General features: G+C 41.7%; 1 protein-coding gene across 1 annotated transcript in view; it reads right to left on the minus strand.

Moving 5' to 3' along the window:
• Positions 1-13765: 13765 nt before the first annotated feature.
• Positions 13766-22520, minus strand: part of LOC121292221 (multimerin-1-like) — a 61144-nt gene continuing 52389 nt past the window's right edge. Inside the window, exons 7-8 of the mRNA XM_041213969.1 lie at positions 21538-21684; positions 13766-14257 (exon numbers count right to left, since the gene is read on the minus strand). Of these exons, the coding sequence (XP_041069903.1) occupies positions 13836-14257; positions 21538-21684 (569 nt within the window). The 3' untranslated portion in view covers positions 13766-13835. The remainder of the gene's footprint in view (positions 14258-21537; positions 21685-22520) is intronic.

Below are 22520 nucleotides of genomic sequence, written 5' to 3' on the forward strand. Positions count from 1 at the left end.
TTCACAACCTCTTTAACAAATGTATTTCTATTTCAGGTTTTGAAACTAACAGGGCAAAAACTCCAAAGATTGATGCAAAAAACCCAATAGAAGCTGTTTGCTCATTAACTATCTCGTCCTTTAATGAACCTACATCAAAATCAACAAGTCATTTGAAAAGGTCTGGAGATAAATCTTTATAACTCGTAATTGGTGGAGAAAGGTTTGTACCGGGAACACATTTCACACCTGATGTTTTGTTTCCAGCCTTTTCTGGAATAATATTTGACACCGAGACATGCATTGGATGTATCTGACAGCACTGTACACTTGCATCTTTATCTTTATTATTAATATTCAAATTTTGAATAAACATATTAAAGAAAAACAAAACTTCTCAGAAAAACAATTTATTTGATGTCAGAATCTATCCTCATTTTCATCATCATTGTTGAAAGGGCTGATGTGCAACATGAAAACCCATTCAACATGACAGAAACCAATTTGTAAGAAGTTAACCTAGGCTATGTTTTTGCTTTTTGTCACTGAAACACTGTGCAGTGCAATAAATTACCAATACAAATGAATAATATATTACGCAGATCCACTATAATATAAACTGGTGATGAAATGCCCAACTGAGGCAAATAAATTGATAACATACAGAATTTGAAATATATTTTAGTCTCAATCCTTTGCATTCTCATTGAGCAGCATTTATTCAATATATATTGGTCACATTTTATCTGATGAATGTATTGGAAACTACACAAAAGCTGAAACAGGCAGGAGATACAGAATTTATGTTTGATAATGATTTATTTTGACAACCATAAATATAAATGAATAGCCACTTTCCTGTTCACCCACCTTGCTGATTAACCAAAAATCCTATAACATAAGGAAGACTTTTATTCATTGGGCTATAGAGATAGGGCACTGTGGTCGAATCATGTGGTGTGATATTCAAGATGAATGTGTCTCAAACTCAGTTCAAAATTTCTTAGCACACTATTTATCAAAGGCATTATCATGTTGAATGTGAATGGGTCATTGACCCGGTAATCTAATTTCTTTGTGGTCATATTGGTTGAGGGAGGAGGGAAGACCAAAGATCAGGGCTTGGGAGGGGTGGTGAGGTTGGGGGTGGGTGGTTGTTGGGGGTGGGGGGGTTGTAGAGAAAGATACTATCGCATAGCTTGCAATCTGCTTTTTCAAATTTGACCACCCCTGCTCCCTGCCCCTCTCCTTCCCATCATGGGCAGGATAACATAATATATAGCAATATTCATGTTAATGTGGAGGCCTGCGTCTCTATTCCTAGAGCCTATTCCTAGAGCCAAGGATCCTTGGCTTTTTAAGCAGCCTTATCAATTTCTCTTGCACCTTCAAAGATTTGTGTATGTGCACCCCTCGGCCTTACTGTTCCCACACACTCTTTCACATTGTCCCATTGGAGTTAGATGTTGGGTTGAAGTCCAAACGTTTTCATGTACATGAGGAAAGAACAGCTATATAGCTCCAGTGTGGAGCTGGTTGTGACACAAGCATAGGGGCTATAATTCCCTCCTTTTTGTGATTCTATTTGTGAACAGATGTTAAGGTTCATTGGTCTGTGTAAATTGAGCCATGGACATATGTGAGTAACAATTTTTAACATACTTACAGCTCAATAGAAAATATTAATCAAAGTGACAGTTGTATTGACTTTCAAATGTCGTTAAATAAACACTGATGAATACACAAGCCATCTTGTCTCTTTATTCTTGTTGTGTTGAACTATTGTGTATTATAAAAGACGGCCTTTGTGCAACACTGTATGCCTTCTTGTTGTTAAAGACAAATGTGAGGCATTTATCATTGCACTCTGTGTTGCTGAATTTTCCAAAGTGCCGGAGCAGATAACAACATATCAGCTCAGCCACTGGCTATAGATGGTTGGAAAATTTGTACTTAATTTCAATTGTTGCAGTGTTACTTCAGTTGAGAAACTGTCTGAAGAAGTTTTTATTGCAATTTGTAAGGGGGGCTGTTAGCCCTCCTCCATATGGAAAAGGAAAATGGTGGGGAATGATTTACCATCGCTCATTGGCTATTTCACCAGCTGATACTGGATGCAGCATATGTTCTACTCTGGTATTGCCTATACATGGTCCTATGTGCATCATAGAATTCCAAACTTGCCAGGCCTACTGCCTGACTCTGGTCAGTGGTCCACCCATCTAGAAAGGCCCAGTTGCCACATTCACAGTGAATTTGAATATTAATAATAAAGATACTTTGGCTTGTATGCTGCAAGTGTCGTATCATGTCGGATACATCCAGTGCATGTCATGGTGTCAAATATTATTCCAGAAAAGGCTGGAAACAACACATCAGGTCCCAAATGTGTTCCTGGTACAAACCTTTCTCTACCAATTACGAGTTATGAAATTTTATCTCCAGACCTTTTCAAATTTTTTTTTTTTGATTTTGATGTAGGTTCATTAAAGGATGAAATAGATAATGAGCAAATGGCTTCTGTTGAATTTTTTTTGCATCAATCTTTAGAGTTTTTGATCTGTTTGGTTTTAAAACCTGAAATAGAAATACATTTGTTAAAGAGGTTGTGACAAAGAGAGTTGGCAACTTTGTCTGTTAGCAACAATCCATGATATAGAACTCCACCTTGAGTTCCCACTGTCACTGTGGTAACCAGGCCTTTGCTAGATGGGGGGACCACTGAGACGAGTCAGCCAGGAGGCCTGGCAAATTTGGAATTCTATGACGCACGTAGAACACTGTATGTCATTTTAAGGTAATACCAGAATAGAGCACATGCTGCACCCACTCTGCCTAGTATCAGCTGGTGAAACGGCCAATGAGGAGGCCGCTGGTAAGTTTTATTTTTACTTTATCGGGGCCGAGGGAAGCAGGAGTGTTCCGCCAGGCTTCACCAAACCAGCCTAGGCCTCTGTTGCTCCAGCTCTGCTGCCCTGCTCCCGGACTGGAGCCCCGCCCCGGAACTATCTTCTTCTGGCAGAGCCCAGATGGAATCTGATACAATGGCAGCCTGGAGACAGCCAGCTGCCCTAAGGTGCAGGACATAGGCTGGGCCTGTTGGGCATTCATATCTCGATACTGGGTGGAAGCAGGGGAAATCTACCCTTAGTGACTGGATGGTGTGAGAAGGAAGATCAAACAAAACCATTTAAATGTGACTGCACATGAAATCATTGGTAAAAGAGGAATTGTGTTCTTTGAGAGGTACGGTAGTGCAGGGATTATGAAATTGGAGTAATGAGTTCAGAGTATATGAGATCAAATCTCACCATGGGAGCTTAAGAATTTGAATTTAGTTTTTTAAGAAGTTCTGGATGTAGCAAGCTGGGATAATTTCTGACCATGAAACTGTTGGATTGTTGCAAAAGCCAAACTGCATCCCAAAATATTCTTAAAAGAAGAAACCTACTGTTTTACCTGGTCTGGTTTATAGCTGAATGCAGTCCCACATTGACATGATTGACTTTCAAGTGGTCTGTGAATTGGCTTTTGAAGCCATTCTGTTGCATAGAGAAATTCGAAGATTCCCAGCATGTCAAGAAGTCTGCCCATTGGCACTCCCTCTAACAATTAGGCATTGACAATAAATGCTGCCTTTGCCAGAAATACCCACATCCCAAGGATGAATAATGATGCAAAAAACACTTTTACACAAGATAAAGTGAGTGTAGCCTTTATCCAATAATTAATATTATGTGTACGGTGTGTGAATTGGAGCCTTTTGCAAGTAATCCCATTGAACGGCTGTTGTTGTTTCCATTTCTGTTTTTGAATATAAATTCCTTGTGTCACAGAATTTGTGCATTTCCTTTTACTGTCCATGATCGGTGCGTTTGTATGTAAAAGTGAGAATTTTCTTACCCTCAGAGTGAGTGCCCCAGTGAAATAATTCCAGCAGCAAGCTTTTTGTGAGTTTTAAAAGAAAGAATGTTATCATCCACTCGCCGAGCTAAAAATCTTGCCCAAAGTTAGGTTGTGAAATCAGACATGTAGCACAAATCCTATAATGATAACTCTCAGGCTTATGACAACAGAGTGAAATATGAAGAACTGTTTTCTTTAAACTCCACACTTTTTCAAACTTTAAAGTCCAGCAGAGTTAAATCCCTTGATAGCTTTGACAGTTCCAATGAGTTTTGGCAGTTCTTTGACAACTTGACAGTTTCAATGAATTGATGCATTTTTTATGCACAATCATATCTACTTTTAACAATCCCAAAGGGTAGCTGACCTACCCCAAAGGGTGCCTTACCTCTCCCAAAGTGTGCCTTACAACCCCCAAAGGTATCCTGGGAACCTCTCCAAAGGGGTAACATGGCTATCCAGGTGAGGGCCAGATGATGCAAACTGATGGCAGATATTTGCCCTGTTTTGCATTGGAGGGGTTGAAGGAAAATATTTATGCTTTCCTCTTTTCTGTGGGAGCACATTAATATGTCCTGCAGGATGGAGCACGGGACGTAGTGGATCACCTGTCAGCCCCCAACTCCCCCTTCCCCTGCCCCTCATTTTACACCCAAGTCCTCCCTTTACTCCCCAATGTTTCTTTCTATTAAATGGTAATTTTTAACAATCAGATAGCCAGCCAGTTGATAGTGCCATTGGGTCTCCCGGCCTATTTTGAGGCTGAACCTCATCACCATGTGGCCACCAGGGATATGGATGTGAATCATGTGTCTCGCAAAGCCCTTAGACTGTCTGTTTGACTTTGTAACTTCTTGCTTCAATCAAAACAACTTATTGTTTCCCCAAATCTAATGTCATCTACAAACTTTGATATGCAACTGTCCATTCACACAAGCATAAGAAATAGGGGCAGAAGTAGGCCATTTGGTATCTTGAGTCTGCTCCACCATTCAATAAGATTATGGCTGATCTGTTTGTGTTTTGAGTTCCACATTCCCATCTACCCCTTTGATTCCCTCGCCTAACAAGAATCTATCTAACCCTGCCTCAAAAATATTCAGTGACCCCGCCTCCTGAGGCAAAGTTGCACAACCCTCAGAGAAAAATTTCTCTGTCCTATAAGGGCAACCCCTAATTTTAAAACAGTGCCCCCTAGCTCTGGACCCACCCACAAGATGAAACATCCTTTTGCAGTCCACCTTGTCAGGACTATTCAGGATCTTATATACTTCAGTAAAGTCGCCCTCACTCTTCTAAACTCCAGTGGAAACCTGCCCAGCATGTCCAACCTATCCTCATAAGACAACCCGCTCATTCCTGCATTCAAGTCATGAATATATATATTGTTGAAAAGCAGAGGCTGCAGTACAGATGTCTGGGTGACACCACTTGTTACATTCTAACAGTTCAATTATGTGCCCTTTATCCCTGCTCTCTGTATCTTCTATCTCCCAACCAATTACCAACCTGTGTCACAAGGTTCCCTCTGATTTCATGCGCTTTCATTTTTCCTCATAAGCTCTTGTGTGAAATCCTGTCAGATGCATTCTGGTGGTCCATATAGATAGCATTTGACTCAGTAATTGTGAGGTTCTGTGGATTATGCTCCAAAGATTTGGATGTCCAAGAAACTTTATCACAATCCTGCAATTGCTTCATGATGTTACGAATGCAAATGTCTTAAATAGGAGACCTGAAACAGTCGCTTTCAAACTCCAGACCAGGGTCAAGCTAGGCTGTGTGATAACCCCCATACTGTTTACAATCTACTTGACAATGGCTATTCACCTTATCAAAGATCAACAGCTCTCTGGTGTCAGCATTACTTATTATCTAGATGGAAAACTCTTTAACCTCAGTTGCCTCCATGCCAAAGTAAACTGACCATCATAAATATACAATTTGATCAACAGTTTGTGAATGAATGAAGTGCCATTGCCATTCAGCACCAGATTTGTAAGCCACTCTTGATCTCTTCAATTCTGCATAGAAGAAACTCAGCCTGTCCTTGAATGTTGACAAAATAAAGCTCATATGTGAATCCACACATGCTCAGCCAAATATTTTACCTTCCATAGATGTTGAAGGAGAGACTGGAATATGTTGAGCACTTCCCACACCTGGGCAGTTATCTCTCTCAAAAGGCCACCATAGATGAGGAGACCCAACAGCAGATCAGCTGTGCCAACACAGCCTTCTACAAACTATGGCAGTGAGTGTTTGACAACAAAGACATCTGCAAGTGAACAGAAGTGCTTGTGCACAGAGCAGTTGTCATCACCACACTCCTGTACTGCAGTGAGACCTGGGCTGTGTATCGGCGATACATAAGGGCACTAGAGAAAGTCCATCAGCAATGCCTCTGCTGCATCTTCCAGATTCAATGGGAGGACCATTGAACAGACGCAAGTGTCTTTCTTGAAGCCAGGTCCACAAGCATTCAGGCAAAACTCCTGCAAAATCAAGATATAAGCAAAAAACTGCCGATCCTGCAAAATTAACTTTGATGGGCTGGACACTGTGTCTGAATGGCCAAAAAGAAGCTCGCCTCCAGGTCCCGTTATCCCAACCCACTAATAGCCAACGTTCCAAGAAAGAATAAATGAAACATTTCAAAGACGCTCTGAAGTTCTGCTTGAAGTGCAGCAGCACTGACATTAATGACAGAGAGGAGCTTGTTATCAATCACTCAGAAAGACGACAACTTGTCCATCAAGCTGCATCACACTTTGAGTCACAACTTTGAGGCAGAATAGTGGCAGAGAAGGAAGGAAAAGGAAGCAAATCCTGCACTCCAGATCCCACTCCCTCACGGGATGTCCTGCCCCATGTGCCCAAAGATCTGCAGGTCAAGAATTGGCTTGTTCAATCGCATGATGACCCATGGCCAAAACTTACGACCCTGAGTAGACGTCATCCTCAAATCGAGGGACAACCGATGATGATGATAGATAGCATCCATAAGCACTCCCTATCCACCATGCCAATGACACCCACCCAACGTGATATCCGCCACACTCGGTGTGTGGATGGGCCAGTGAGCTTTTCCCACCAGAGACTCCAGTGATAACATCAAATATCTCCCATTCTGTATTGTGCACACTTCCCATCTGACAGGTTGCATGTGAATATCCTATACCCAGCTTTCTTCTGTTCTGTAACAGGGGGCTAGGAGATGCATAGGCAGTGCCAATGTAACACTTCCTTATAAGGAAACTCCTGACCTCCTCAGCATGCGCAGGTGAAATTAAACACCTCATGGGGAATCATTGCTGCATCCTATAGCACCACTGAACCATGACACATTAAACCAACACTGCAGCATTCACTGGTGTGCATTGTGACGTAAAATGATGCAAAGGACCAATTATTGTTCAAGTTATTGTAATTATTTCATGCAATCTTATCTTAATATACAATATGGACATAAAGGAAACTATATCAGTCTTCATTATATTATTGGTTATTAACCCTGCGTGCTTTGTTATATTGTTGAATCTTGTAATCTGTACCGAACTGACACATGACAGTTATAATTTTAAAAATGCAGCATTTGTATACCAGAGCTTTGCACGCAAAATTTATGACTAATAGCATTAAATAAAATATTCAGATATCCATAGCTTTTTAAGTTCATTCATTCATCAGTCTGCTGCAGTGCAGCTGGCGTGAATGTAAATAAGAATAATTACAAGCGGGGATAGAGAGAACACTGCATAATTACTATTTTACAAGCTAAACATTTTCATTTGTCATTCAAAGTTACATTGACGTGAATGAAATTGTTATAAAGAGCTTAATAAACTGTAAGAAGTTACATTTAGACATTAGAGGCCTATGTGTAAATCATCAGCACAGCATAAAGAAGAAAACTACACAATGCTATTGTCTCATAATCCCATTTTTGAGATGGGATGGTAATCTGAGACCCCTCACCTGCCCTGGCTGGTGGATGTGAAAGATCCCACGGCACTATTCCAAGGAAGAGCAGGGGTGTTCTGCTTGGTGTCTTTGCCGACATGTAATTCTCAATCGCCATCATAAACACAGAGCATCAAGTCATTGTCACATCCCTGTTGGGGAAGCTGTGCAAAAATTGGCTACTGCACTTCCTACATTACCACCACAGATGATGGGCTGAATGACCTTCTTTGGTGTTATGAATTTTCTATGAGCCTATGATTACAAAAGTGACTACACCTCAAAAGGACTTTCAGAATTTCGTGAGGTCGTGAAAGATGTTATGCAAATGCACATTCTTTGTATGGAAAAGTGCCAGATGATCTGATTTTCTTCCTGATTACTGGTCAGTTCAGAAAATTGCACTTACAGGAGCCGTCTGTTGTTCACATTGGAACAAGCCCAAAACCAAGCAGATCTTCAAAAAGTTATGAGAGGCAGCAGGATTTTCCACTCCACAGAAATCTTTCACGATCGGCAAAAGATACATATGATGTGAAGGGAAACCAGGACTATCCATTTGTGATTTACCTGATTACAGAGAGCCAGAAATACTCTCCCATTTGTCATTTTATTTGGCCAGTTTCAAGGAGGAGACAATTTGCCACTGAATTGGCACCAACAACGCCAGCTGTATTGTTGTTGGCTGTTGTTGCTGAGTTAGCACTACGATGAGATTGTTTTGGATTGAAACCATACAGTATGATTTGTTTGGTGTAAACATGTTTAAACTATGCACCTCATCCTAAGGATCTGATACCCTCAAATTAAGATTGCTTAGTGTGATTTGCTTCGAATATTGGCAGAATAAAGACAGATCTTGTAGCAGGGCTGCTGACTCATGAATAAAGTGGGAGACAACAATCTTTTTCAGTGAGGAGCGGAAAGTGAGACAAATTTTGGTAGATTGTGAAAGGTTATACATGTCAGTTAACAGGGAGAGGGAGGAATATTATGAAAGAACAGGTTTAAATACATGTTCTTTGCAGACAGGTGCAGCTAGGGATAGGCAATAAATGCTGGCCTGGTGAAACCCTCATCCTGTGAATGAATAAAAAAAAAACGTGTACACATTTCACCTGTTTCAACTAAACAAAATAAGTGACAGCTATTCACTGATTCATTTCTTAGGGCAATGTCTTGACCAGTCAGGGTCAAGCTGCCTGGTTTAAATTTCAAACAATACTTGGCAGTTAACTGTCAGTCACCATCGCTGCTGCATTCTCCATGGCAACGCCACTTGCCACCCAATGAACACTCTCTTCATATAAAGCCTAAATTGTCATTTTCCCATTTTGTTGGTAATCCTGTGAGTGTCCTGATGAGTGCAAGGTGAAAAGCTTCAGCATGTCGTTTTTTTCAAGCCATGTTCAGGCTTAAATTTTCTTTGGGCAAACCCCATACTGTCACTTTTGCAAGTCAGACACTGTAATGTCCTGCACAAACATGTGACATTTCACATCCACCATTTCTTCTTCAAAGGCAAGGTTTCTGAAGTATTTTGTAAAGTGGTCACCTCTTGAAGGAAGGTTTCCTTTGTTAAAAGAAAAATATTGCGGATGCTGGAAAGCTGAAACAAAAACAGAAAATTCTGGAAAAACTCAGCAGGTCTGAAGAAGAGTCATAAGGACTCGAAGCATTTACTCTGTCTTTCTCTCCACAGATGATGTTAGACCTGCTGAGTTTTTCCAGCATTTTCTGTTTTTGTTTAAGGTTTCTTTTGCATTTGTTTTTCCTTCTATGGTCCATATTTTGTGCTCATCAGTCTGAAAAGCATTGGTCTTGGGGAAAGGAACATTTTTGTCACTTATTTCCCTAGATCTGTATTGTGTAGTTGTACACCAGAGCAGTAAAGCCAGGAGCACAATTAAAGCTCCCTGTACTGTGCCTAAAATATCTTAATCCCAATTCAGAACAGCAGCCATTCCCTCCAACCCTTACAATTCCACCATTACACCAACCGTTTTTGGCATCTCCAAGTGAGGTTTTGAATTTCCTGCCAAAGGAGTATAACTTCATAGAGTCACAGAGTCGTTACAGCACACACAGAGAGGGCATTTGCTGCATCAAGTCCGTGTTAGCTGTTGAGTGATCCAGTCAGTCCCATTCCCCTGCTCTATCCCTATGTCCCTGCAAATTTATTTCCCTCCGGTGCCCATCCAATTTCCTTTTGAAATCATTGATTGTCTCTGTTTCCATCACCCTCAAGGGCAGTGAGGCCCAGGTCAATACTACTCGCTTTGTGAAAAAAAAAGGTTCTTCCTCACATCCTCCACTGCATCTCTTGCCCAAAACGTTAAACCTGTGTCCCCTTGTCCTTGTACGATCAGTTAAGGTAGAAAAAGAAAAGCTGTTCCCATTATCTAAACCTGTCATAATCTTGTACACCTCTGCTTTGCTCCTAGGAGAACAACCTCAACTTCACCTTGAATTGAATAGAAGAAAAAATTGAGCAAAGTGCTTAAGGAGCTGCCACTTCTCTTTTGTCTGCTTTGTTCCATTGCCAAGACGAAATTGTATTCCAATGTCTCCAGCAGTTGTGTATTTGTTTTACGTGGGTTACATTCTTGCTATTTTGGTTCCCATCTCTGAGACAGTCTGGGATAAATGTGAACTCAAGCCCATTAGATGAGAGGCCAATGCTTCACTCAGACACCCGCTAGTTCAGAAAATTTATATTGATATCATTGCCATAAATTCAGGCCCATGGCACAACTGATCCGTTTAGCAACAAAATTCCCTTCACATTTTTCTTTCGTAACGTTAACTCAAAATCTGATGATTTTATTATCCTAAATACTATAAAGTTCATTCACATGGTCTTGTATTTGTATCAATCCACAACAATGGCTTAAGAACTTCAGAACAGAAGGCTATTGTACTTTTGAGATCATATGGTTAAGATTCATGTACATGCCTACATTACTGACAATCAGTAACTATGGATGATATTTTACGTGAGGGCTGTGGACCTGCTCACCAGCCGCAATATTGGGGCAAGCCTGCTTCCATCGCCCCTGGAAGCCCTGATGCTCAGGCGGGATGTCCCGCCTCCAAAAGCTGTTGACCATTTAGCGTGCAGGTTGGCCCTTAGTCCCAGCAGCGCTACTGGGAGCGGTGGCCACTGCTGGGACTGGAGGCAGTCCCCAGAGCAGCCACGAAGGAGGAGGCTTGGAGAACTGATAAATGGAATTGGGGCTTGCGGGGACCAACCAGGCAGGCCTGGGTGATACGGGGAGGGAATGGAATGTAGGGGCGGGGTTTGTCTTCCAGGGAGAGCGTGGGGAGACTTCCATGGTCCACAGGGTGCCAATCAGGGGGTAATTCCCCCACCGAGCCCTCAGGGAGGCTGCCAGTTTTAACTGGATACCGTCCCCAGTGGCAAAGTGCACATCCGCCATTGATATTTTACTTGCAGTGGCAGGAAGGGGTCCTGAATTGGCCACTCAAGAGCCTCAATTGATCTAAGGATGGGTGGGCTGCCCGCAACCCACACCTCTGCTGGTAAAATACCAGTGGAGGCGGGAAGGCGATGGGCATAGCAACCACCTCCCCACCATCCCACCTGATTTTACGCCCTCCAGCCACCTCCCAGTTCGCCCTCAGGAGGGATGGGGGTTAAAATTCTGGCCTATAATGCATGCACTTTGCAACACAAGGAATTACCAACTGGCCAGCAGCATGGCCTTCAGGCAGTGGCTTCAACACAAGCTCTTGCCAACCTCTTAAATTATTTCCATTTTCCAATAGCCTTTAGTGGTGATCAGTAGTTGTGCATTTACTTCAGGCCTTGTTACATTATTATACTATGATGTTGTATTAGCTGAAACTTCATGTATTCTCCCAGTGTATTCAGTTTCTGTTTTACTTCAGCTATACAAAGCCCTGATTAGACTGCACCTCGAGTACTGTGAGTGGTTCTGGTCACCACACACAAGGAAGGATATATTGGTTGCCTTGGAGGAAGTGAAGTGTAGATTTGCTATAATGACACTGGGACTCTTAGTGTTAAATTACAAGGAGAAATTGTACAAACTAGGGTTAATGCCCTGGAATTAAGAAGGCTAAGGGGTGGTTTTATCAAAGTTTTCAAGATGTTAAGCGGAAAAGATAGCTAGAGAGAAACTATTTCTGCCGGTTGAGGAATCTAGATTGGGGGGGGGGGGCAGAGTCTGAGAATTAGAACCAGCCCTTTCTGGAGTGCAATTAGGAAATGCTTCTGCACACAAGGGGTGGGATGTTCAGGTCCCACCCGCTGCAGGAATCGTGGCAGGTGGGATGGAAAATTTGACGGACCAGCAAAACGTCCGCGGAGGGGAAGGGGGAGGGGGTCAGGGTGGGGGTGCATTTCCAGTCCCACGGTGTGCGGGACAGAAACATTCTGCCCAATGTGTGGTAGAAGTTTGGATCTCCCTTCAACAATTGGCAACTGGTGGGAGATCAATTGTTAATTTTGAATCTGAGATTGATAGATTCAATACAGATATCAAGGGATATGGGGCACAGGCAGCATGTGTGGAGTTAGGTCACAAATCAGCCATGATCTCACTGAATGATGGAACAGGCTTGAGAAGCTAAATGGGTCCCAATGACAGAACAAGCAAAATCAACATAAACCAGACCCAGCAAGTCCCTAATTTATATGTTGCACCCACAATTTTTGGTGTAAAAGATGTAACTTGATTTGCTATCTCTCTCTTAAATGGACATCACCTGTGGTTACTAGTTTTACTATCACTAGTATGTGTACAACTACCATTACACCTGCCACTATTACCAATACAAATAGTGCCATAACAAAATCTTGCATTTATATAGTAGCTTTAACATGAAAAAAGTCCCAAGGAGAAAACAGAAGCTGACCCAGAGAAGGAGATATTAAGAGGGTTGACTGAAGGGTTGGTCTCAAGGAGGATCTGAAAGAAGGGGAAAAGCAGAGTGGTTTAGGGGGAAATTCCATAGTGTGGTACTGGATGGCTGAATGCTTGGCTGACAATAGTGAAACAAAGGAGGGAGGGCAGAGTCAAATGATAAAAGATTTTGGGGAAGGGTTGGGGGTGAGGTGGGTGGGCTGTAGGGCCAGAGGATAGTGCAACAATTAAAAGGGATGAGACCATGAATTTAGGGATTTCCTGAGAAGGCATTGGCAATGGCAAATTTCACTGGGACGCCTAATGAACCTAATTTACCTCTGGGCAAGTGGATGGTTGTTGAATGGGTTAAAATGGGGCCCAAATTGTGTGGAATCTCAAGATGAACATAGTTCACAAATCTAGCTCTTCCCACTCAACAAAAACACAAGTGTAAAGCAATTTTCATAAATATATCCCTGTATATTTGAATGCTTTTTTGATCTTTGGCTGTAAAGCGCTTTGAGATGTCTGGTGTTTGTGGAAAGTGCTATATAAATACAAATCTTTCTTTCTGAATCTGCCATGCTCACTGTGCCCATGAAATCTTAACCTTTGAAATGTGCCAAGATTGGAAGCCAAGTCTAGAACAGACACAGCTGCCAGTTTTGGAATTCCAGGGTCACAATATTCTTCTCCAGGGATTTTGATATTGGTGTGCATAAGAGATTTTATGATGCTACATCAGTGTTGAATAGTACTCTCTTTTGCCACGATTTCATTGAGTTTTTTTTTAAACAGTCAACTTTTATATAAGCTCACAGAACAGGGAAGTGAAACAAAATGTTGGCACTACTGCTTCTAAAGATTGGGGAGACTGGTGGAATACTGCAGTGCTAATTACTGCCGTTTAGTGTCTGACTTCAGTAATTCTTGCTCAGGAGAATGCAAAGGAAGAAAAATGAACATTGAATAATACCAATAGATTTGAATTCTCCTCTACAATGTCAAGCGTCTCAGTTTAGTAATTCAGCAGTAAAACATGCTTTATTGTTTTCTAGCAGTTTATATATCTTATATTTGTGCTATTGCTTTCTCTTATGTGCGATACAATAGATAGCCACCGAATGTTGTCACGGGTGGAAACTTTGCTGGAATTAAGCCTGATGCCAATCTTAACCAAACATTTTGCCCGTAGTTTAGTTCCAGCATTGCATCACCTGTCACAGCTCTGCTGCCAGAGACTCCACTGTCGGTATCTTCAGACTGAAAGGCGAGCTTATCCACTCCATCGACCACCAGGTATCCAGACAAGTGTGGGCTGGAAGACTCAATGGTGTATTCAAAAACATAAACGCCAAGGTAAGGAATCAAAAACTTCCCACTTCCGGGTGCGTAGGAAGCACCATAATTGACATAGAGATGGTTAAATTTGATTGGACCAGCAGTTTTCATCTCATAAGTGTGTGCTACGAAGAATGTCACCATCGGGGCATATCTGTAAGATCCTCTCGAGAAATCTAACAAAGAATTCAAAGGAAACTCAGGTGAATGATTTGATAACAACAAAGAGACTGTCCTTGAGGTATTAAATGCTTTCACTATCCATCGTTATTGTAACATTAAACTGCTGCAATGTGTAAGCATTATTCACAGCTATGATAGTCAGCAATAAATCAATAGAGAATTCAGGAGGAACTGCTTTACCCAGGTTAGAATTTTTTTATTCATTCACAGCATGTGTCATCACTGGCTAGGACCTTCTCAAATGCTGTTTCAACCACATTGCTGTGGATCTGGAGTCATACATAGGCCAGACCAGGTAGGGATGGCAGATTACCCCTCTCTCCCTAAAGGAAATTAGTGAACCAGATGGGTTTGTTATGACAATCAACAATGGTTTTATGGTCATCATTTGAGTTTTATTAGATTCAATTTCCATCATCTGCCAAAGTGGGATTCAAAACCAGGTCCCCAGAGCTCCCCACCCTCTCAATTACTAGTCTAGTGACAACACCACTACACCACCAATGCAGAGCTTGCTATCATATGGAATAGTTACAATGCATAGAATTGATGCATTTCAGGGGAAACTTGGTAAAGACATGAGGGTGAAGGGAGTAGAAGGGTATGCTGATGGAGTTAGATAAAGAGAGGTGAGAGGAAGCTCATGCAGAGGATAAACATCGTCACGGATTAATAGGGCAGAATGGTCTGCTGTAAACTCAATCTAAGTTTTTTGACTGCAGCAACTAGTGCGTCCTCTAATTCTAAAGTCAAATTTAAGGCAGAGGTACCAGGGTTAAATGGTAATTTAATCACAGTGAACAGCAACTCCCTGCCACTGGGTTGGGAAGAAGAAGATCTAAATTTCAAGTAAAAGGCAAAAATATTCAGTTACCTTTGACCTCAGCCACTCACCATCGTGAGGGAAACTTTGCTATATGTATAAAATGGCAAATTGCTTGAGCAGAAGGTCATTTTGCTCCTTCTTGTGACTCCAGCTTTAAAGGAGCAAGCAATCCAGACTGAACTTTTTTTACACATTGGACCCAAATGTATGCTTTGGAACATGGTCTGATTCCTAGGTTGGTGCAGCTCCAGCCTGCTCTGCACAAACCCCATTTATAATCTCGCTTGGACAAAGGAACCAGTGTGAAACGGCATCAAAAGTGGCCTCCCTGTTGACCAAGTTAAAGTGAAATGATTTCATTTTGATTCTTTTGACAAATGTTTGAAGTGATGCTATTGCAAAAACTAACACAAAGCAGGATCCACGATTACTGCCAAGTTACCCCAAATAAGCCTCACTTTGATTAGAAGTATAAGACCAGAGGGTAAAACTTTGGTTTGGCTCCTGACAGAATTCTGGCTTCCAGCTCAGAAAGCTGAGTCCAAGCGCCACTCCAAGATGTGAGTGTATAATCTGTGTTGACACTTTAGTAGTGTACTGAAGGATTGCCACATTGTTGGAAGTGCCTCCTTTCAAATGAGATGTTAAATTAAAGCCTTCTGTGCCTGCTTAGGGAAACGTAAAGGATCCCATGGCACTATTTGAAAAGCAGGGATTTCTCCCAGTAACCTGAAAATCACTCATCCCTCAATCATTACCATCAATAGCTGATAAATTCATCATTTATCTGATTTATTGTTTGTGGGACTTCAGTCTGTAAATTAGCTACAATGTTTGCTTACATCAAAGTGGCTACACTCCAGAAGTAAAGTGCTTTAAGATGTGTTGAGGGCTGTAAAAACAGTCTACAAATACACATGCTTTTTCCCTTATATGAGGTTTCTGAAAGGTCACTGGCTGCCAAGAAATAAATGGATCACTGCTGTGAGCAACTCTGAGCTAATGTCCTAAGCCCAACCAACAAATTTCTTCTTACAATATGAAGAAGCCTTTGTATCATTTGAGAAGTTTGGTCCTGAGCAATGCTGGGCTTAGATTCATTTCATAGTTTAATTGAGTACTATCATTAAGTATCCATACCACCCAAATTTTCAACAAGTCCTATTTCTTCAAATCTGAATGGCAGGTGGTCATCTTGCAATGTTGAGATGTAGGCTCATTGAGTCATTTTTGGTGTATATATTCTGATTTAAAATACATATGCAATGGAGCAATTTGGGAAAACATAGAAAGATTTCAGCCTGAATACTTGTGAGGAGACGGTTCCTCCAGGAAGTGTAGCCAGAGCCAAGTTAATGCAATATGGACTGCTCAGCTGTTCTAGCAGGGTGGTGGGGTGTAGGGGAAGATTTGGAAAAACAATAGTGGTAGGAGATTCTATAGCTGAGGAGCCAACTAGCATAGATGGCTAGCATGGGTATCAGATTAATGCCAACACATGGTGTTTGAGCCCTTTCCTGGCTGAGGTAGACTCAGAGACCTGCCTTCTCTCCCCACCCGTCATAAAAAATCATGCCAATTTGCACCGTTTGACAAATAATCACCAAGGACATGCCTTCAGGCAGAGAACTGAAGAAGAAGATTCTATAGTTAGGGGAACAGATTGGTGTTCCTCTTGCAAAGGGGCAACATGAACTTGACAGGTTGAATGGCCTCCTTCTGTGCTGTAATAATTCAATGATTCTATGAATCTAGTCCATAATAAATAATTTGGATTTGGGACTCCCATAAATAAAAGAGAAACTGGAGGAAGAAATTGGTTAGGGCCCATTTTTGGGTGCAGAGCCAATGGTGTGTGTTAACGAACTGGGTGATTAATTGTATTCAGGTAGTGGACATTAAATGAGTATTCACGTGTGCTAATATTTATAGAAGCAGACTGAAGCTCTGGATTTTGGATTGGAGGTGGACGATGTGCAATGTCTGTATCTCTGAATAAAGGCTTGTAAGTGTGTAAAGACTAGACTAGTTTCATCCTTCACTGTCTGGCTACCTGAGTTAGAACAGTTCGTGTCCCAAGTGGGAAGTCTAAGCCTCACCTGAAATTGAACTTCAGATCTCATTTCAATAAATTGGACACTTAAGTCCATGGATGAGGAGGACAATGGGGGGACCAGATGATTATGAGCTGACTGTGTCCCTCAGGGCTGCTGCAGAACCCATTGGAGCTCTCCCAGCTTAACCTCAAACTCTTTAAAAAAAAACTTGTTTTTGGGTCACTGCCCACTGTTTAGCCACAGCAATCGCTGAGGATTCCTGAGGACATAAAAGGGAGATCTTAGAAATGGTGTTAGACCTTTATTTACATTTATAAGGAGCTTGTTTTAGGCAGCTGGCAGGACACTAAAGGATCATCAAGTACGCCTTGGACTGCAAGGCATTGTCCTTAAATTGTTACTTAAACTTTTTCCAGAAAACAGGTGTAACAAAGATTAATTTCTCCTCTGCCCCACTCTCCCCCACACTACCCCAGGGTGTTGTGCAAGTGACAGACTAAATCATTGTAAAATATCTGTTCTACGCGTATACAATGTCACATTATTAGGATCACTATATCTTCATATTTCTCTGTCCTCCTGTCATTGGCTATAACTTATGATTCAGCGCTCAATTTTCTGACCGACTTAGAATCCAGAATTCCATTATCCTGATTTTCTTTGGAAGGGATAGGCAGTTAATGTGTCCCCAGTTGCAATCACTCTCATTATTTTTCAGATACCACTGACTCAGATGGGACCATAATTTCTTTGGTGATTTAGATCTGCAACTGCATGCACCTAAAATGATTTTTTACCCACGAGTGTAAGAAGCTGTTAATCCAAAGTGTTGCTGGCAACGTAAGGATAGCAATTACTGTCTGTTATGTTATCATACAATTTTCGGTACTCACAGAACCAAGTCATCCCTTTGCCATTTTATTGGAGGTCTTAAGCTTCTAAAAAACAGTTGCATTAATGGTGCCATTAAAATATTAGAGCAAGATGTGATACAGATGCATTAATTGTACAAAGAAAGAAGGACTTTTATTTATGTAGTGTCTTTCACATCCTTAGTATGTTCAAAAGTCCTTCACCAAAACAAAACAACCTGCGTTCGAGGAAATATTCACAGCCATGTAAGTATTTTTAAAGTGTGGTTGTTGTAATTCGGGTAAACACATAAGCAAAATCCTTTAACCAATAATCAGATAAAGGACCAGCTAATCTGTTTTAGTGATGTTGGTTGAGGGATAAATGTTGGCCAGGACAATGCTCTTCGTTAAATAACACCAGGGGATCTTTTACATCTCATTTAAAAGGCAGCACCTGTGACAGTGCAGCACTCCCTCAGCACTTCACTGAAGTGTCAGCATGGATTTATTTTTACTTATTCATGGAATGTGGCCATCGTTGGAAATGTCAGCATTTATTGCCAATTCCTAATTGCCCTTAAGAAGGTGGTGCCATTTTTATGAACCACTGCAGTCCGCGCGGTTTAAGTATACCCACCCTGATGTTAGGGAGGGAATTCCAGGATTTTGACGTGGCGCTGATGAAGGAACAACGATACAGTACTAAGTCAAAGTGCCGTGTGACTTGAAAGGTAACTTGTGAGTGGTGGTGTTCCCATGCGCCTGCTCCCCATGTCCTTCTCGGTGGTAGGGGTCATGGATTTTTAAGGTGCTGTCAAAGAAGCATTGGTGAGATGTTGCCGCTCATCTTGTAGATTGTACACACTGCAAAGTGTGCTGATGGTGGAGGAAGTGAATGATTGAGATAAGGTCGGTGGGGTGGCAATCAAGCAAGCTGATTTGTCCTGGATTGTGTCAAGCTTCTTGAATGTTTTAGCAGCTATGCTCGTCCAGGCAAGTGGAGATACTCCATCACACTCCCGACTTATGTCTTGTGGTAAGGCTTTGGGGGGACAGGGGGGTGTTTTGGGTGTTGGATTGGTGGTGGTCAGAAGGCTATTTCCTTGCCACAAAATTATCAGCTTCTGATCTACTCTTGTAGCCACAGTATTTATATGGCTGGTCCAGTTAGGTTTCTAGTCAATGGTGACTGACAGCCAAGATGTTGATGATGGGGAATATCACTGCAGGAGTTCCCCAGGGTAGTGTCCTAGGCCCAACCATCTTCAGCTGCTTCATCAATGATCTTCCTTCCATCATACGATCAGAAATGGGGATGTTCGCTGATGATTGCACAATGTTCAGTACCATTCATGACTCCTCAAATACTGAGGCAGTCCATGTCCAAATACAGCAAGACCTATCCAGGCTTAGGCTGACAAGAAGCAAGTAACATTTGTGCCACACAAGTGCCAGGCAATAACCACCTCCAACAAGGGAAAATCTAACCATTGCCCCTTGACATCCAATGACATTACCATTGCTGAATCTCCCACTATCAACATCCTGGGGGTTACCATTGACCAGAAATTGAACTGGTTAGCCAGATAAATACTGTGGCTACAAGAGCAGGTCAGAGGCTAGGAATCCCACGATGAGTAGCTCACATCCTGACACCCCGAAGCCTGTCCACAATCTACAATGCACAGGTCAGGAGTGTGATGGAATACTCTCCCCTTGCCTGGGTGAGTGCAGCTCGAACAACACTACAGAAGCTTGACACTATCCAGGACAAAGCAGCCCACTTGATTGGCACCCCATCCAAGACCATTCACTCCCTTCACCACCAACACACAGTAACAGCAGTGTGTACCATCTACAGGATGTACTGTAGAAACTCACCAAGGCTCCTTAAACATCACCTTCCAAACCCATGACAGCTACCATCTAGAAGAACAAGAGCAGTAGATAAATGGGAACATCACCACCTACAAGTTCCCCTCCAAGCCACTCAGCACCCTGACTTGGAATATATCACTGTTCCTTCACTGTCGCTGGGTCAAAATCCTGGAACTCCCTCCCTAACAGCACTGTGGGCGTACCTACACCACAGGGACTGTGGCAGTTCCAGAAGGCAGCTCACCACCATCTTCTCAAGGGCAATTAAGGATGGCAATGTATGCTGCCCTAGCTCGCAAAGCCCTCATCCTGTGAATGAATGAAAAAAAAAGTCAAGAGGAAGTTGTTAGACCTCAGAGAATTTGAAGCCAAATACTACTGTGTTATGAGAATTTCAATTTGGTTTAAAAAACTGATGAAGAGGTGAGCTTGTAAAACCCAATCAGTTCACTAATGTCTTTTAGGGGAAGTCAACCTGCCATCCTTAACTCAGTCGCACTGCATTAGATCCAGATGACTCTTTTGTCTGTTTGTCCAGCAAAGTTCATTAGCTTTCCTCAGTTCTGGTTTTGCATATATTTATGGAATTTAAATGCCAATCACTGAATGTTTCTTTTTGGAATGGTTGGGGAGGTTATGGGAGGAGAGAATCCAAATTTGAATACAAATGTTGAAAATTGGAAAGTTCAGAATCAGCAATGTCAATGTTACTAATTGTGCATTAGGAATAAATTAAATACAGGTCGAGCACCTCCAATTTGGTTACCCAAAAACCGGCAGTGCTCAAAGACTGGACATTTTTAGAGATCTTTACTGATTGAGCCATTGCACACTGGGTTTTGTCTGCTTGAAAAATGCTTGCCCAGATGAATGTCCATAAAGAAAACAATAAATCAATTTGAGTCAAGCAATTTGAATAACCGTAAATTTTTGAAATGGCGCTGGTCAGGCACTGTACAGGTTGAGCCACGCTCTGGGTTTGTTTTAACTTGGAGCATGAGGAGTCAATTGTTGCTTACTCTCTCTAATCCTGATTGGCTACACGCCGTCAAAATGTAAAAAGCAAGAAACAAACTGCCAAATAAAGATCGACCTTGCGTGAGAAGTGGATGAAAAGCTGTTACATTGAACACCATGTGCAAACCTATAGCATGATAACAGAAAGAGTTAATTTGAATGACACGCTGGAAAAATCTGAAATCTGGCATGATCTCAGTCCCGAGGGTGCTGAATTTGGGTACTGTACCTTAATCTTGAATAATTTGCTTCAGGGTGTGAACAAAATGCTGAATTAATAAAATGGAAAAATGTTGTCTAAAATTTAAGGTATGTTTTACAAACAGAATCAATCCCTGCCTGGGCTACTTCCAATGTGATGTAACCAGTTCGAAATGCTTCAAGTTTTGACTGTGCCACAGTACCTTTGTACTAGAATAGTTAGCTTGTTTGAAACCACACACTTGTTGAGATCTTATTAATGGGTATTGAGTTATTCTCTTGGTGCAGCAGCCCGTAGCACAACTGGAAAAAAAGCAGCTCATTTTGGTCCATTCAACTGGAAAACCCATTGGCTGAAGCGAAACCCTTGTTACTTTCTCCAGGGGCCAGGCCTTGTCTACTCTGCTGTATCGTATAAATGGAAAATCAAAGAACCTCACCTGTCTTCAAGGCATTTTCATCCAATAGCTTTATGTCACAGCTGGGACCACCAAATGGGGGACGACAGGCGCACACAAAGCCTTTTCTTTGGTTTATACATGTACCACCATTCTGGCATGGGCTACTGGTACAGCTGGCAGAGTCCGCTGAAAATATAGATGGCAAGAGTCATTATAATATAGTTTAGAATTTGACAGTTCTCACTTTACATTTACACAAAGAAATTTTGAAAACTTTCAGCCACCTTTATTGGTGCCACCATCCTTGCCCTCTTAGGCAGCCATCAATGCAATGGCTCCATCAGTAAAGATCTCTAAAAATGTCCAGTCTTTGAACACTGCCGGTTTTTGAGTAACCGAATTGGAGCTGCTCGACCTGTATTCAATTTATTCCTAATACATAATTAGTAACATTGACATTGCTGATTCTGAACTTTCCAATTTTCAACATTTGTATTCAAATTGACTGTCGATTATCATCCCAAAACTACTGTTACCAGGTTCCCTGGTTTTGTGGGAAGCATTAGTCAATAGAAGAGCAAGGTGCAGCCATTGGCACATTTTGTGAAAATGTTTATTTCAAATTCATCCTTGTAGGTTCAACGTTTCAAAATTCTCATGCTTGTTTACAAATTCTGCTATAGTCACCCTGGCTCCTCCCTCCCTCTGTAACCTCCTCCAGTCCTACCAATTTCTGTGATCCCTGTGCTTCTCCAACTCTTCCATATCCTCAATTTTCATCACCAAGGCCATAAGCTCTAGAATTCTCTTCCAAAATCTCTTCACCACTTTACGTAGCCTTTTTTCTTCCTTTAAATCACTGCTTAAAACCTTAAGCCTTTGATCATGATTTTGGCCACCTGTCTGAATTGTGAAGTGCCTTGGGACGTTTTTCTACATTAATGATGCCATGTAAATATAAATTGTTGTTGTTTTGTTGAACACTTTAGTCGCAGATTTCTCACACTTTAATGCCACCCAAC

This window comes from Carcharodon carcharias, chromosome 1, assembly GCF_017639515.1.
Source record: "Carcharodon carcharias isolate sCarCar2 chromosome 1, sCarCar2.pri, whole genome shotgun sequence".
NCBI lineage: Eukaryota > Metazoa > Chordata > Chondrichthyes > Lamniformes > Lamnidae > Carcharodon > Carcharodon carcharias.